At 48.4% G+C, this 15,846-nt stretch overlaps 1 protein-coding gene across 3 annotated transcripts in view; it reads right to left on the reverse strand.

The window, feature by feature from the left end:
- Positions 1-5,940: 5,940 nt before the first annotated feature.
- Positions 5,941-15,846, reverse strand: part of phf19 (PHD finger protein 19) — a 48,072-nt gene continuing 38,166 nt past the window's right edge. Inside the window, exons 11-13 of one of the 3 annotated variants that reach the window (XM_038782104.1) lie at positions 13,470-13,555; positions 11,883-11,978; positions 5,941-10,388 (exon numbers count right to left, since the gene is read on the reverse strand). In XM_038782104.1, the coding sequence (XP_038638032.1) occupies positions 10,061-10,388; positions 11,883-11,978; positions 13,470-13,555 (510 nt within the window). In that variant the 3' untranslated portion in view covers positions 5,941-10,060. The remainder of the gene's footprint in view (positions 10,389-11,882; positions 11,979-13,469; positions 13,556-15,846) is intronic. The other 2 variants (XM_038782102.1, XM_038782103.1) reach the window with 2 other exon arrangements.

Consider the following 15,846-nt stretch of genomic DNA (forward strand, 5'->3'; position numbering starts at 1 on the left):
CATCAGTGAATGTAATGCCGTCGGGAAGTACACGGCGAGGTGACCGGAGAATCCAGCCCAGTATATAAACACACGTATGTGCGTGTGAATGTATTCATTCCCATGGGCAGCCTGAAACAGACTGGAGTGGAAACGTGTGAAATCTGAGCAGACCTTACAGTCCCTCGTTTCTGCCCCGTCATTCAGCAAGATCATGGCTGGGATTCCCCATTTCCTGAAGCCGGTTCCGTAATCGGCGATCGGGCGGAGAATCCATTTTTACGACCGGATCGGGGCGGCACTTGTTTTACGCCTGCTCCGCCCCCTCCAAAACGGTGTCATCGTGCCGCTAGGACGGCCTCAGACGTCACCTGAAGGCCCCGATGGGCCAAGTTCACGACGACGCGGGGGGGGCGTGTAGTCGCAAACTGTGTCCAGCGTCACCACAGTCGGGCAGGAACCCTATGCTGGCCGGGAGGACTTCTGGGGGGGGGGGGGGGGGGGGGGGGAGGGGGAGTGATGTGTTGGGTACGCTGGGTCTGCCAGGACTGCGTTTACCATAGCAGTGAGAGACAGGCTTCCAACGGGAGAAATGCAACTCTATTTTATTGAACTACCAACTGTTAAACATACTTACACTGTGGGCTGACACTATGCTGAGTTGACCGGAGACCTGAGGCTAACCTGACCAGACTATCTTGCTAGCACATGGTGGATGTTTGTGTTGTTGCGACATGGGCTCTGGTTGCCTCAGAGGCTGCATCCCAAGAGAACGGGAAAACTAGAGCCCTCTGGCTTTATAGTGGCCATGTCCTGAATGGTGATTGGCTGCTGTGTTCTGTGTGCTAATTGGTCATCCTGTGTGTCAATCAATGTCTGTCTGTGCACCATCATATACTTGTGTGTATATTATGACAGCGAGAGGGTGTCCATGCAGTCACTATCAAGCAGGTCAGGTCCACACGGTGCCATCTTGTGCGGCGCGCCCGCTACAGGTTGTCACCGTGCACATGCGTGGCCACGGACCCGGCAATTCTCCGGCTGTGTATTTTGTGGAGCCCGGGCGTTTTACATGGCGCGCCCGCCAACCCCCCCCCCCCCGGTTGGAAGATCGGTGAGGGGGCGTTGACAACTTTTCCCACTTAAAACGGCACGGATCCTCCACAGTTAGGGCCAGACTCTCCGATTTTGAGGCTAAGTGATTCCAACAGAAATTAAAAGGATGCAATTGGCTTTTCCGTTGGGCTTAGCATTAGTTCCGGGATTCAGAACATGCAAATGGGCTGGCGCAAATTTAGAGCTATTCCTGGCCCAGTGGGTGCCTGCTGGGGCCAGAATTAACACTAAAGAGCCTGACAGCTGGAGTTGTTTTTTAGCGCTCCACACACTCATTGCAGAAAGATGTCTCAGAGAAGACTTGCCCCCCACCCCCCCCAAGGAGTTCAGAAGTCCGAGGTGGACCAACTGCTCAAAGCCAATGAGGAGAGGAAGGACACCCTGTTCCCCTGGGAGGTTAAACCCCGCCCTCCTGAACACTATCGGGGAGGAGGTGGCAGGGGCTGGTGTTGACAGCCAAACCAGGAGGAGACCGATCATGATCCCGAGGGGCTCGGGTCACTAGTGAGGCCTCTGCCCTGAGACGGGCAGAGTACCAGGGAGGGTTGCAACGGCCACGCCGCAGACGTGCTTCAATTGTGGTGAACTCTGCAATTCCCCTGCTTCCTCTGCAATGGGGCAGCGCTTCTGAGGAGTGCCAACATCTGATGGGTCATGGCCACGCCCATCCCCTGGCTGATATCGCTGGGGTACGAGGGTGTCGGGTGTCCAGAGGGGCAGTCTGGGGGGGAGGGGGGGGGGGGGGCACATCACCAATGGCTCTCGGAACATTCACAGGACACAGTGAGCAATCAGGAGCCTGTAAGTAGTACCAAGGAGGTGCGTTTAAATCCACAAACTGCAGCAATGGCTGTCTGAGCCAGGCCACCCCGATCTCAAGGATAAAGTCCTGAGTCCTTGGACGTGGTGCAGTGTCGTTCACCGTTCCTGTCCCCCGGTACGACAGCCCGCCTGACAGAGCTTCCCGATCTCCCTCAACAGGCGTGACGCCCAGACCCCGCTTGTAAATACTGGCTCCAATTTTCACCCGCGGGACTTCTGCCTAAGAGGGTCAGAGCATGAAGCGTCCGACCTGTTAATGCTATTTAAACCAACGCAAATGACCGTTTTGCATGGACCCATGGGCGAGGGGCGCAAACCTCGATAATGGCCATACGGCTCATGTAAACATTCTGATCTGGATCTTGCCCAGCGAGAGCAAGATTCAGATTGCGACGTTTCGAGATTTTTTGAATCGTGTGAGACCTTTCGAGCCTTGCGAGTGGCCTCTCGCGAGATTCAACTGCCTCATCCCGACACCACGTCAGGCGCAGCGAGGCTGCTGAATTGTGCCCAACATCTCCATGTCTACCAAGTCAAGCTCCTTGTATTTTTCAACCTGCACATAGGAAGCTCAAGGCAGGGGACAAACTCAGAACTGGAATAGGGCTGGAACAGGTCACATGATTGAAGCAGAGTTAGATTGATAATATCTGACCATTATTAGGCGCACAGTGTTCTGGTGCCTGAGGCGGGCAGGGGCAATCCTGGGGTTGAGGCTCGGGAGAGTTTGTTCTGCCTAACACGTTACCATATCTGAACCATTAGTTATTACCCACCCACATTGGGAAATGCTAAGAATACACTGTCGGGTTTGCCAACATCTATTCAGAGGAACAGGAATCAGTCAGTCCACCAACCAATGTTCACACACCTCATTGCAACCAGTGTAGAATGGGCATCGAGAGAGACCTGGGAACAACATCTGGCAATGCTCACAGCCAGTGAGTGCACAGCAGAACACAAAAAGGAAGAAAAAGTAGTATGTATCCGCAAATGTGATATTTAAAAATAATATTTCACCTGTGAAATGCTTTTCTGAAACACCACGATAAAAAAACATGAGCTAGCTTGATCAATCCATTCGAACAGCCTTGTAAAACTGAACCCAGATTGCATTGTCGGTTCTTAATCTGAGAGAATGCTGGATAAATGTACCAAATTGTCTTTCCTAATGGTTGTTGACATAAGCACTCACTTTGTATAGAATGCTGGTACCTTTTAAAGCTGGATGAGTTTTCTCAATTAGCAAAGAAAAACCTGATCAATATAGCCTGAAAGCACAGCTGATATCACAATAACACCGACTTCAGTTAACAATAAAACTGCCTTCAGTTAACAATAGGAAGCCTAAAGGTGGGTGTGCTGATGTGAGAGGATATGTCAGTAATTGCAGCAAGAACCCATGTCCACAGAGCGAATCTGGGCTTGTTTGCACCCCTAAATCCAAAGCTCCTCCAGCTGTCAAAGCCACTTGATGCAATTTCTAGTTTGGATACTTTATCCATTTTAGCTTATCCTGGAAAAATTGGTACCCATTTAATATGTTCAATTTTCCTCACCAGAGCAGCTTTGAAACTCGAGAAATGGATTGCCCTCTTGTTTCTGATTATTTTTTTAAAAAATTGAGCAAAAAGATGACGGCTCAGGACCTACCGTGCAAACCCACCAACTACTTACTCTGTTCCGTTGCCATGGAAACAGTATTGACACAGTGTCACGGTGCATGTGTGAACACACAAAGCCTTTGAGTGCCATAAATAAAGCCCACAGCCAGATTTCAGTGATTTCATCTCAGCGTTGTAACCCGGTATCGTTAGATAGCTCCTCCATGGAGCTGGTTTGCAAGCTGTAACTGGTGGCTCAGCTTAACTGGCCATTTTGAAGGCATTCGAGACGATGGTGGTGGGAGAACGCAAAAGTAATCAGTATCCGGGCAGTTAGTTATTTGGTAACATAGAATTTGAGCGCGGCTGGGAAAAAAAACCTTGTCGAATTTTGAAGAATACCATTGTCGGGGTAAACAACTTCCTGATGTAAAAGAAAAGAGTGCTGATTTAACATGAGGAATGCACCAGTTAATGGTGACCGACAGTTGTTGTTTCCCCTGACATTGGCACTCCCGCGATTGTCCTGATGAGTGCAATATGAAAAGCTTTGACGAAAAAGCTGGACAGCATTTTCCTTCAAGGGGTTGTGAATATGACGCACAAGTCTCGGATTTTAATCAAAGTGGTTGCGTGATTTTTAAAGAAGAGTTTTCCCGCACCAAACCGAATTGGAACATCAGTTTAACGGGATTGGGCTCTGAAGCCAAACTCCCCTGAATTTGTGTTGCTTTTAAAAATATCACTTTCTCTAAATCTCCCAAGAAAGTGGTCAAAAATGAGAAAGGCGGCACAGGACAACAACTTGACCCAAGAATTTATTGTCAATTATTTTGCATAGCTGGATAATACAGAAAGGAATGCTGATTGCTTAATGAAGAGTACATGTTTTGTTATGAGAAAAGGGCATTAACATACTGTGCTTGCTTACAAGTGTACAATGATAAAAAGTAATACTGTAGAACCTCTAATGGTTATGCAAATCACATTGTGCAGGCAACATTCATGAGGACTGTCATGTCAGATTTTTCTAATGTCAGATTATGCGTTGGGGGAGGGAGGGGGGGTGTCAATGGTGCTGTGGTAATATCCAGAAATCAGGAGGCCCAGATTAACGGGTTCAGATCAAACCATGGCAGCTGGTGGAATTTAAATTCAGTTAATAAATCTGGAATTATAAAGCCGGTGGCCATGACAACCGTCACTAATTGTCATCAAAACCCCCGTCTGGCTCACTAGATCCACAGCAATGCGGTTGATTGTTAACTGCTTCCTGAAATGTCTCCACCTTCAATTCAAGGGCAATTGAGGATGGCCAGAAAATACTGGCCTTGCCAGGGACACCCATTTCCCGTGAAAGAATAAAGAAAAAAAATAGCAACGTGGATGGTCATAGGGCGACTGCCTACAAGATGCATATCTTATGATCTTATTAAGGGGATCAGGGGTTATGAGGAGAAGGCAGGAGAATGTGGGGATGAGGAATGTATCAGCCATGATTGAATGGCAGAGCAGACTAGATGGGCCAAATGGCCTAATTCAGATCCTATATCTTATGGTCATTACATGGGAGGGGACCTGGTACAGTACTGAGCATAATTCACTAGCTCATTCCCCTCCAGTACCCCGACTCATGGTACTGTTCCAACTGTGTCTAATTATTGGACCGATCAGACCACTGTGCACTAACCGGCACATTATAATGACAAAATAAACAGTGATTGTCTGTATGTTGAGCAAAGTAAGTCTTCGCACATCATCTACTCAGCAAAAAATCTCTCAAATATTGCTATTTGCAACTCAATATTTTTTCCCCTCACAAAGATTATTTCAGCAAAGAACATTGAAAGGAACTTCATGAAATAGACGAAGCGTTTTCTAGCCACAGTACTGGAATTTTCCTCCTGTTTTCTCAGTTAGGGCTGAATGTTGTTCGAGTGACACCATGGGGGTGATTTTGAGCCCGCGTTAGCGATCCACGGGATCGCCGATGTGGGCGGAACGTCCAGAGAGAATTGGGAAACTCGATTCCCAATTTCCCACACCCCACCCCGGTGATGTCACATGGCTCATGCCTGCAAAGGTCGAGAACCTCATTTTGATGTATTTTCATATAATTACCCAGCGCCGCACTATCCCCTCTCACTGAATATTAAAAACTCGCCAACGTGACGTCAGTGGGATCTACAACTGCAAATTTGAAGATGTGAATCAATCGAGGTGATTCCCGAAGGATGCAAAAGGTGAGTATAACCTTCCCGCAAAGGGGGGGGGGGGGGGGCGGGTGAACATGCCTGGTCAGTGTCCTGGAAATAACCCTTTGCAGAGGTTGGCAGAGTGCCCTCTGGGGAGCCACATTGGGGGGGGGGTTCCTGTAATGTATGTGGGGGGTGGGGGAGAGAGAGTGCTGAGGCTATTGAGGGGGGACGGATTTTGTAGGCTCAGGTGGGAGGGGGAATGCCAGTGGTACCCCTGTAGTGGGGGGGAGAGAGGAGAACGTTGGTGTGTGGTGGGGGGGGGTGGGGGGGAGCGAATTGATCTTCAGTTCCGATTGCCTTGAAACATGGCGTACCGATTCCTATGTTGCCGGCTCGGCGCCTGTGACGGTGTAAACCAAGGCCGCTCATTTCGTTTTCCTCCGAGAGGCTGAAGATCTGGAGTGAAAACCAGGTTGTGCAGCTGGAGAGCATGAAGCAGCATTACCACCAACTTACAGAAGCCGCAAAAAGAAAAGTTTTGAATATCGCACCACAGCTGATGTGAAAGTAACTCGGCGAGCGAATTGTTGTCTGTTTGGTAGGTTTCATTTCAGCATGTAGAAGCAAGAGGGTGGTGAAAGGAGGGGGGGGGGGGGGCAGGGGGGAAGAAACAAGCGAGCCCCAGACTGGCGCAGATCTCAGGGACCCTGGAGTGGGGATGGGTTTGATGCAATAGCAGGTGAGGAGTGGGGAGAGGGGTTCAGACCTGCTCTGCTTGACTCCGGAACAAAGTTTTGGAAGGGCAGGTCCCTCATTCACAGCTGTAAAGGGCCGAACTGGTGTCTGAGGTGACTGCTCGGCGTACGTGGAAAATGGTCTGACTTGTCATGCGACGGCGAAGTGAGCCTTTCATGTCCATTGGGTCGTAATGCGAAACTGCGGGCAACATACAGGCCACCCACTTTCCACTGCGGAAATCGGAGAGTGTGACTCCGACTGATAATTCACCATCTCCTGTTTCTTCACCAAGGTGAGCTTCCATACAATTTATTGGCAATTTTATAACAACTTTTGTCCATGGGAAAATAAAGCCACTAAAAGTGCTGAGTCTTTGGCGAGAGCAGGGTCTATTTTATGGAGTCTGAAATCACTATTATTCCCCATATTGCACACGTGAAAAAGCCACTCGGAATACTGGGCTTTTTGTTTGCCATAATCGACATAAAAAAAGATGATTCGTCTCCATTAAAGACTTATAGCAGGGTATTTTCAAGAACAGCATATTTTGATCCCACTCAATCAAGTCGCCAGTTTTCCTGAAAACATGATTTGAGTGAATAATCTTTCCTGTCAATTTTGATCCCACACAGGATAAATCAGAGAAAGAGCTACATTTCTCACAATAAAAATACCGTCGGTATTCATTGAGAGAAGAGGACAATTCATTGACATCTTTAATGTGGTTATAATCTGGCTAGTTTTGCTTGAAAATTATTATTTTTAAAATAGAGTTCATACAACCGGTTTCACTTTTAAAATCGACAATGACAGCTCTAGCAACACTTAACCGTGACAATATAAATCATACACATAGGATTCTTTGGTCGTTATTGATAATCAATGTCCAAGCATTTCATTCGCAACACCAGGTTGGTACATTCAGATATATTAAAGCTCAACCCTTTGAGAACAAACAGAATTTCTGTAGCTTTCAAAGTGCATAACTCTTTGCTTTGCTGCAACCACCTGCAGCAGTGAATTATTAAAGCAGTTTCAGTTTCCCCGGTTGCTTAGTTAGTAAGTGCATAGATAGTCTGCAGCTGAGCCAGGCTGAAAAGGCAAACCCAGGTTTGAACCTTGCTTCTGTGCTGATCTCCACCAAGGCTGGGCTGTCAGGAATATTACATTTGGTTACGGAAGCCCAGGACTCGCCTAGGGGGAAAAACTAAAGCAATCAAATCAGATTCTTGCTCCCGATAGTTATTCCGGGAAACCTGCCGGATCTGCTAAGGACAGTTCTCAGATCACAACCGGCACCTTTTGGGGAAGGCAGGGAGCCTGTTGCCAGGGCTGGAAGCAGGGGCTGGCGGGGAAGCAAACAAGTGGCTGCCGTCCTACGAAGGAGGTTGGCCCGCCATGAAGAGTGCCAGTGCAATCAGAGGGCCTGCAGTACCACTGCCAGTGGTGGCCACGGTTGGGTCTGCACCCGGACCAAGAGGGCTCACGGTGGGTTGGAGCCTCAGGTAGAGAAAAGTGGGGGGTCTGGAGGTTCCAGGACCGTCCCGGCTGACTCCGGCAAGTGGGAGGGGAGTGCGGCCGCTGAGGGCGTGCAGCGCTGAGGTGTGGAGATGGTGACTGCCTCCGGGGCACCAGCCTGTGGGTCAAAGAGGGCCTCAAAAGGCAGCCCCAGCCTGAGAGGCTGCCGGGATTTACCTAACCATCTCCCTGGAGTTCCAATTGGCCACTTAAGTGGTTCAATTGGACTCTGGGCAGGCCAGCCACATTAGTGAAATGGCAATAAATGGGCACACCACCTAACGCCCTTCTGGGTCATTTTGCCAGCCTTCCCACATCCTAGCTCTTCCCCGAAGGCCCCATGAAGCTTTGCCCCACTTACGATCCTCTCTAGATTCCATATCGTGCAATTGGAAAAGGGAGGCTGATTGACCGGCCTGTCAAAAGGCTAGCTGTAGTTTCCTGTCGAACGGACTGGTTAAAGTGGCCCCTGGACTTTTGAAAATTCAGACTGCGATGATATTTCAAAGCTGGAACGTTTGATGCACTGTGCCTCCATTCTCCTTTAGGGTCAGAGAATGTTGGAGACACAGGACACGAGATAAGGGTAAGAGAGTTGGACTTGTCCTGCCAATGTCTACCGAACGCCGAACGCAAAGATTAAAGTGCCCTCTAAAGAACAGGAACAACGTGAAGTCTTTCAAGAAACTGACAAAATAAAATCAGAATTTACAGCAACCGAAGTAGGGTGACAGAAGAACGAATCTCAATCAGTGTGTGACCCGCACACAGTGTTATGGTCAATACCCCTGGCAGCAAAGATTCAGTCTGGTTACACTTGGCACAGGTACATCAAGCAATTTCCGAGGGGGGGGGGAGGGTAAAAATTGCAAAGCACGTGAAATCTGCACGACTAAAGACAGACCCACAGAGCAAAGGCAGCAGTTTAAATAGTTGTCAATTCACATTCTCTCAAGCAGGGTTCTCTATATATATTCTCCATTTTGGAAACTCCAGTCTCAATAAGGAACATGTCGGTACCCACGGGAGAGGGCAACCTGGAGCAGCAACAATTCTACTTATCACGTTATCTGCAGAAGCCGGATTTTCCCTTGACAGACAGAGATATTTCTATCTGGGGTAAACAAGGGTGTTTTTTTTGTGCCAAAAATAAAACTTTTAGCACAGCTGGCTGATAGGAAGCTTTAAGCAGCAGAGGCTGATGAATGCAAAGTACAAAGTTTTTTCAAAAGGCTAGCTGTAATTCAATCAGTTACATAGCAACTGGCTACACGATGAGGTAGCGTAATTCTAAAGCACAGCCATGTATGAAAATAGATTAGTAAAAAGAGCAGCAGATAGAGTGGAGCCCACCTAAGATCAACTTATGCGAAGGCTTAATCCCACGTTACGATGAAACATTCTCAGTATAAAACACCATTTCCATTCACCACTGCACAAAACTTAAAAACAATCAAAACTTGCACATCTCAACTTTGCCCTTCAGTCACTTAAACCTGAATCGAGGGTCTTCTCCATTAAATCGTGTTTTAAATAAGGCTTTGATGACCAGAAACTCACTCACATCAGCCACTGACATCAACATCAGCTGAGCTATCCACAATAAACATCAAGGACAAAAAGAAATGGGAGCAGCAGTGGAATAAATGGCTCCTCGAGCTCTGCCATTCAGTAGCTCCTACACACACTCCACTTTCCCATGGGCAGGAGAAAGATCATTCCATTGATGTTGTCTCGACTTCAGGTCATCTCCATAGCTGGATAAAGCTGGTGTAGCGCTCACTCGTGGTCACTAGGATGTCTGGAATGTTCCGGAAATGTCCTTCAATCAGATATTTACTACGTTCACAAGCTACCACTAGCAGCAGAAAACAAATCTTGGCTGCATCATCATTTTTAAAGAAACTTATATTCATACAGCTGGTAGCTGAGGAGATCTCAATTCTTCGATTAAATGTTTGGAATAAGAAAGCTCCACTGTGGTTTACTTCGATTTTGAAAAAAAACAACTACAGACAAGAGTTGCCCATCCAGGCTCTCTTCACCTTGTTCATCTGGTTACTGAGGGGAGTTCCCAGCCGTGGTTTAATAAGGAGTGGCACCTTCCCATTCTACCAGGTATTGCACATTCCCATCCGGGGTCAGCCTCCGTGCAAGCACCTGGAACTTTTCGCCACACGCCAGCCTTCCTGCAGCACCAAAATAATTTGTGATCGAGGATTTCAGATGGGACAGGGAGGTTTCGTCATCACTCATACTATCAAAGGTGTGGCCGTTAATGTAATTATTATCCATGTGTCGTTCTGTCTGATCCACTCCATTCTCTGGATCATGAATACCTTCATTCTGTTTGTTTCTGCCGTTGAGTGAATATTCTAATGGTGCTTTCCTTTTACGACTCCCCACAGTCTTTCTGGGAGCAAGAAAATAAAACAGAACAAGGACGGTCAAGATAATAAATAACAACAATGATGACCGGTGTGGGGTGGGGGAGGGCACAGACCTACAAATGCCGGCCGGGATTCTCAGTTTCCTGACGCCGATTTCATAATCGGAGATCGGGCGGAGAATCCATTTTTACAACCGAATCGGGGGCGGCGCCTGTTTTACGCAGGTTGCGCATGCTCCGTCTCCTCCAGAACGGCATTATCGCGGCGCGCACGGCACGTGCCATTGGGACGGCCACAGGACGTCACCTGAAGGCCCCGGTGGGCCGAGTTCACGACGGCGCGGGGGGGACGTGTGATCCTAGACGTGTGGAAACCCGGCGTGGCGGCTGCATCCGGCGCCGCCACAGTCGGGCGGGAGCCATACTGCTGGTTCGGGGGGGGCGGCGAGGGGGGTCCAGGGGGGCACTACCTGGCAGGTCGGCTCCGCGCACGGCCACGCCATGTTGTAAGGCATGACCGCTGCAGGTCCTCGGCGTGCGCATGCACGGCCACACAGCCGGCAATTCTCCGGCCCATTTATTTCGTGGAGGCTGTGCGTTTTACGTGGCGCGGCTGCTAGCCCCTCACCGGGCGGAGGATCGGTGCTGGGGCAGCGCCGATTTTTCCCACGTAAAACGCCACAGATCCTCCGGACACAGACTCATAATCGGAGAATCCAGCCTGTTAACTTTGTTTCTCTCCCCACAGATGCTGTCCCAAATTGCTGAGTATTTCCTGTATTCTCTGTTTTCATTCCAGACTTTTGGCGCCTGCGGTATTTTGCCTTTATTGCCGCATTGTAGGAAGAATCTCTTTCTACCGCAACTCTGCCTGAGCTCTAGTGCAAAGTGCCACCTTTCAGTCAAAGACATTCTCCCTGCCTCGTGTTTTCTGTCGGTCAGAACAGCTTTTTCTGTAATTCGGGCAGCACAAGTGGCTAGCACTGTGGCTTCACAGCGCCAGGGTCCCAGGTTCGATTCCCCACTGGTGTCTGTGCGGAGTCTGCACGTTCTCCCCGTGTCTGCGTGGGTTTCCTCCGGGTGCTCCGGTTTCCTCCCACAGTCCAAAGACGTGCAGCTTAGGTAGGTTGGCCATGATAAATTCCCATTAGTGTCCAAAAAGGTTAGGATGGGTTATTGGGTTACCGGGATAGGGTGGAAGTGAGGGCTTAAGTGAGTCAGTGCAGACTAGAAGGGCCGAATGGCCTCCTTCTGCACTGTATGGTCTATGTTCTAATTAGACATTATTTATTGGGCGGACCCACACACTTAGCACAGTGGGCTAAATCGCTGACTTGTAATGCAGAACAAGGCCAGCAGCGCAGGTTCAATTCCCGTAGCAGCCTCCCCGAACAGGTGCCGGAATGCGGTGACGAGGGGCTTTTCACAGTGACTTAATTGAAGCCTACTTGTGACAATAAGCGATTATTATTACAAATGTTTGCATAAATTACTGTGAGAAAAAAATGTTGGTCTTACAGAGAGTCACAGGACAAGCTTGTTGAGGCAGAACCAGACGTACTTGCTGCATCAGTCGAGTCCAGGTCAGAGTTGAAGGTCCCCTCAGAGCGATCGCTGAAAGCAGGTAAAGAAAAGACAGGGCTGAAATCTCCAGGGAGAAGAAGCTATCAGGCTGACGCGGGATTTTGATAAGGGCAGGGTTGGTGAGGCATGTCGGAGACCGACCAGGCCGGAACTGGAGCATTAAACTGAAATGCTTCAGGCCTGTGGTTGCCATTTCCCCCTGCAGCCAGTTTTGCACGCACCAGTTTGATGGTGCTGATCGGAGGGAAAACTGTTATCACCGGGCGGCTCCAGTATTTCCGCTGGGCCTCCAAGGAAGCAACACTGCCGGGCTGGGGGCCTGTCCTTTGGGGGGTTTGACCCGGTTCTTTATTTTAAAAATATTTTATTAAGGAATATATAATTTTAACAATTTTCAAGCGGGAAAAAACAACAAAGCAAATAACGCCCAAACCCGGCCAATGTGGTTCACACACACAATTCCCCAATCCCCCTTTCCCACTAACTATTTCCCTCCTCAACCAACCCCCCATGCCTCCCTCTTTCCTTTTAAACCCTCCCTCCTGTCCCCCACCCCGATCCTCTGCTAACAGCTTAATTTTCCCCAAAGAAGTCGATAAACGGCTGCCACCTCCGGGCAAACCCTAGCATCGATCCTCTGAGGGAGAACTTGATCATCTCAAGCCTGAGAAACCCGGCCATGTCACTGACCCATACCCCCAATTTCGGGGGTTCCAAGTCCCTCCACACCAACAAGATCTGTGTCCGGGCTGCCAGGGAGGCAAAGACCAAAACATCAGGATCTCTCAACTCCTGAACTCCCGGGTCTTCCGACACACCAAAAATCACAACCTCTGGACTCGGAACCACCCGTACCTTCAATACCTTTGAGATGGCATCAGCAAATCCCTGCCAAAATCCCCTCAGCCTCGGACATGCCCAAAACAGGCGGACATGACATGCAGGCCCTCCCACACACTGCTCACATCTGTCCTCCACTCCTTCGAAGAACCTGCTCATACGGGCCGCAGTCATATGCGCCCTGTGGACCACCTTGAATTGTACCAAGTTACGCCTAGCACACGATGAGGACGCGTTGACTCTACTCAACCCCGCCTCTAATTCCCTACCCAGTACTTCTTCCCACTTTCGCTTCACATCCGCTATCGGGGCTCCCTCCCACTCCATCAGCTCCTTATAAATCTTCCCCTCCCCCACTCCCGTTTTCAACACTACCTTGTCCTGTACCCCCGGGGCGGCAGGTGTAGAAAGGTCAGGACCTGCCTCCGCACAAAGTCCCTCGCCTGCAGGTAGTGGAACCCATTCCCACCCACCGGCAGCTCAAACTCCTCCTCCAAATCCTCCAAGCGTGAAAACTGCCGTCGATAAACAGGTCCCCAAACCGCTCGATCCCAGCTTGCTGTCACCTCTGAAACCCCCCATCCAGCACCCTCTCCCGGTTCAAACCAGTTTGACCCGGTTCTGACACACTCCACGGCCTTTTCCAACAGGCAGCTCTTTTAAAGGTGGGATCTCACTCACCTCTTCAAACTCTGAATGTCATCCACGGTAAAGTCAAAAATGTTTGCCAAATAGTAGTTGGTACTTTCAGCGGTTGAGAAGTCACTCTGGAGGAAAGTAAAGTGATGATCAACAATTGGAATATTACTTGCAAATTATTACTGCAAATCGTCACTTACTAAACACCCTATCACTTAGAAATATTTTAATGCTTCACACAGTGCATTACTTTGTCATTCTTTTGCCAATATCATCTTGCAAATAACAATGAAAGGAGCAGCTAGGTTTTGGTAAAATGGGCGAGGGAGCAATTTTGGTTAGGATAAGGGTCAGGCATTCCGGCAGAGCAGGGATTAATGTGGGACAGGAGAACAGAACCACACACAGTATGATGTACAGAGTCGCCTGATAGTAGATTGTCTGTGGAGCAGAGTCTGGAAGGAGCCTGCATGGAGATAGCACCCAAGCATGAATAGATACAGAGTTATGGGTTAGCCATAGATGGTTTATGTTTAACCGTACGAGCCTCCAGACCTCTATACGTAAAACAACAATCAAATACCAGGGAAGCTACCAAGAATCTCAAAGCATGAAGAAGTAAAGAAGCCTGACCTGAGAGAAGAACAAAGAACAATACAGCACAGGACAAGGCCCTTCAGCCCGCCAAGCCTGTACCGGTCTTGATACCACCCTTGGCCAAAACCCTCAGCACTTTCTGGTGCCGTATCCCTCTATATCCATCCTATCCATGTATTTGTTGAGGTGCTTTTTGAACGCCGCTAATGTATCTGATTCCACAACCTTCCCTGGCAACGGGAAGGGCATTCACTGCTCCTTGTGTAAAAACCCTACCTCAAAATTGGCGGCGCCAGTGGAAATTGCCTAAAAAGAAATTGAAGACACATTTGGGATGCACCTGGAAGGACCCCACCAGGTCATGTGGAGGTCCTTTATCAGAACTGATTAAACGCAGAGTCAGGAACCAGGCTAGATCAAAAGGAAGGCTGAGCAAAATTCAAAAAAGTCCAAAAGGCAGCAAAAGAATCTACTGTGTGGCCTAACCAGACGAAGATGCAGAATCGAAGGACCTGGCCAGGTCACAAGAAAGCTGAGCAAATCTTTTTTTTAAAAATAGGCTGAAAAAAGCAACAATCCATTGTGCAGATGAAAAGCCAGACCCGAGTGAAAGCAGGGTCGACAGACCTAGCCAAATCACAAGACGGGTGAGCAAACAAAACACAGTAAAAAAGCTGAACTTAGCTCTCACAATGAGTAGCAATCAGGATCAGCACATCCAGAATGCAGCTAGAAGCAGGATGCTGCAACTGGTACACAGCCGGCAGCCATCCATTGACTGTTTACACCTCCGGCTGCCTTTGGAAAGCGGGCAGCATAACCAAAAACCCCTCCCACCCTGGTTATTGAGAGGTTGAGTAGACTGGGACTGTACTCGTTGGAATTTAGAAGGATGAGGGGGGATCTTATAGAAACATATAAAATTATGAAGGGAATAGATAGGATAGATGCGGGCAGGTTGTTTCCACTGGTGGGTGAAAGCAGAACTAGGGGGCATAGCCTCAAAATAAGGGGAAGTAGATTTAGGACTGAGTTTAGGAGGAACTTCTTCACCCAAAGGGTTGTGAATCTATGGAATTCCTTGCCCAGTGAAGCAGTTGAGGCTCCTTCATTAAATGTTTTTAAGGTAAAGATAGATAGTTTTTTTTAAAGAAAAAAGGGATTAAGGGTTATGGTGTTCGGGCCGGAAAGTGGAGCTGAGTCCACAAAAGATCAGCCATAATCTCATTGAATGGCGGAGCAGGCTCGAGGGGCCAGATGGCCTACTCCTGCTCCTAGTTCTTATGTAATATGAGGGGGCCGGGCTGAATTGGAAAAAAAAAAGTTTTTAACCTACAGAAGACAGAGTAAAGGGTCACCTTCTAGTACTTTTCTCCAATTGAAAAACCAAGCAGAGGACCAAAACTACGGTTTTAAAGATCTCCTGTGCCGCGGATAAGTTAAAAAAGGGCCAATGAGAGCAACACGCACCTGTCAAAACTGACAAAGCACGAGAAGAACAGAAAAAGAGAAAGAAAATGGTAGTTGTAGAGCCATTGTGAAGAAAAAAAAAAACGTTTAAAAAAGTACTCGCTTTATTTTAAAAAGGGCCCATGGATAGAAAATTAAAACTACCAGATCAGTTTAGGCTAAGAGAATGGCCAAACCAGACCCACAATTGGGAGTCCTGGAGCAGAACATTTTTATATTACGTAAGTACATCAGGATTAAGTAAGGAATCAAAAGAAATGCAAGTTAATATGTTTCTATACTGGTTTGTTGGTTTTACAAATAACATAATCCTACACCAAGGTACAGTTGAGTCCTCAACCACATTTAGTAA

The sequence above is a fragment of the Scyliorhinus canicula genome, chromosome 21 (genome assembly GCF_902713615.1).
Source record: "Scyliorhinus canicula chromosome 21, sScyCan1.1, whole genome shotgun sequence".
NCBI classification, from domain to species: domain Eukaryota; kingdom Metazoa; phylum Chordata; class Chondrichthyes; order Carcharhiniformes; family Scyliorhinidae; genus Scyliorhinus; species Scyliorhinus canicula.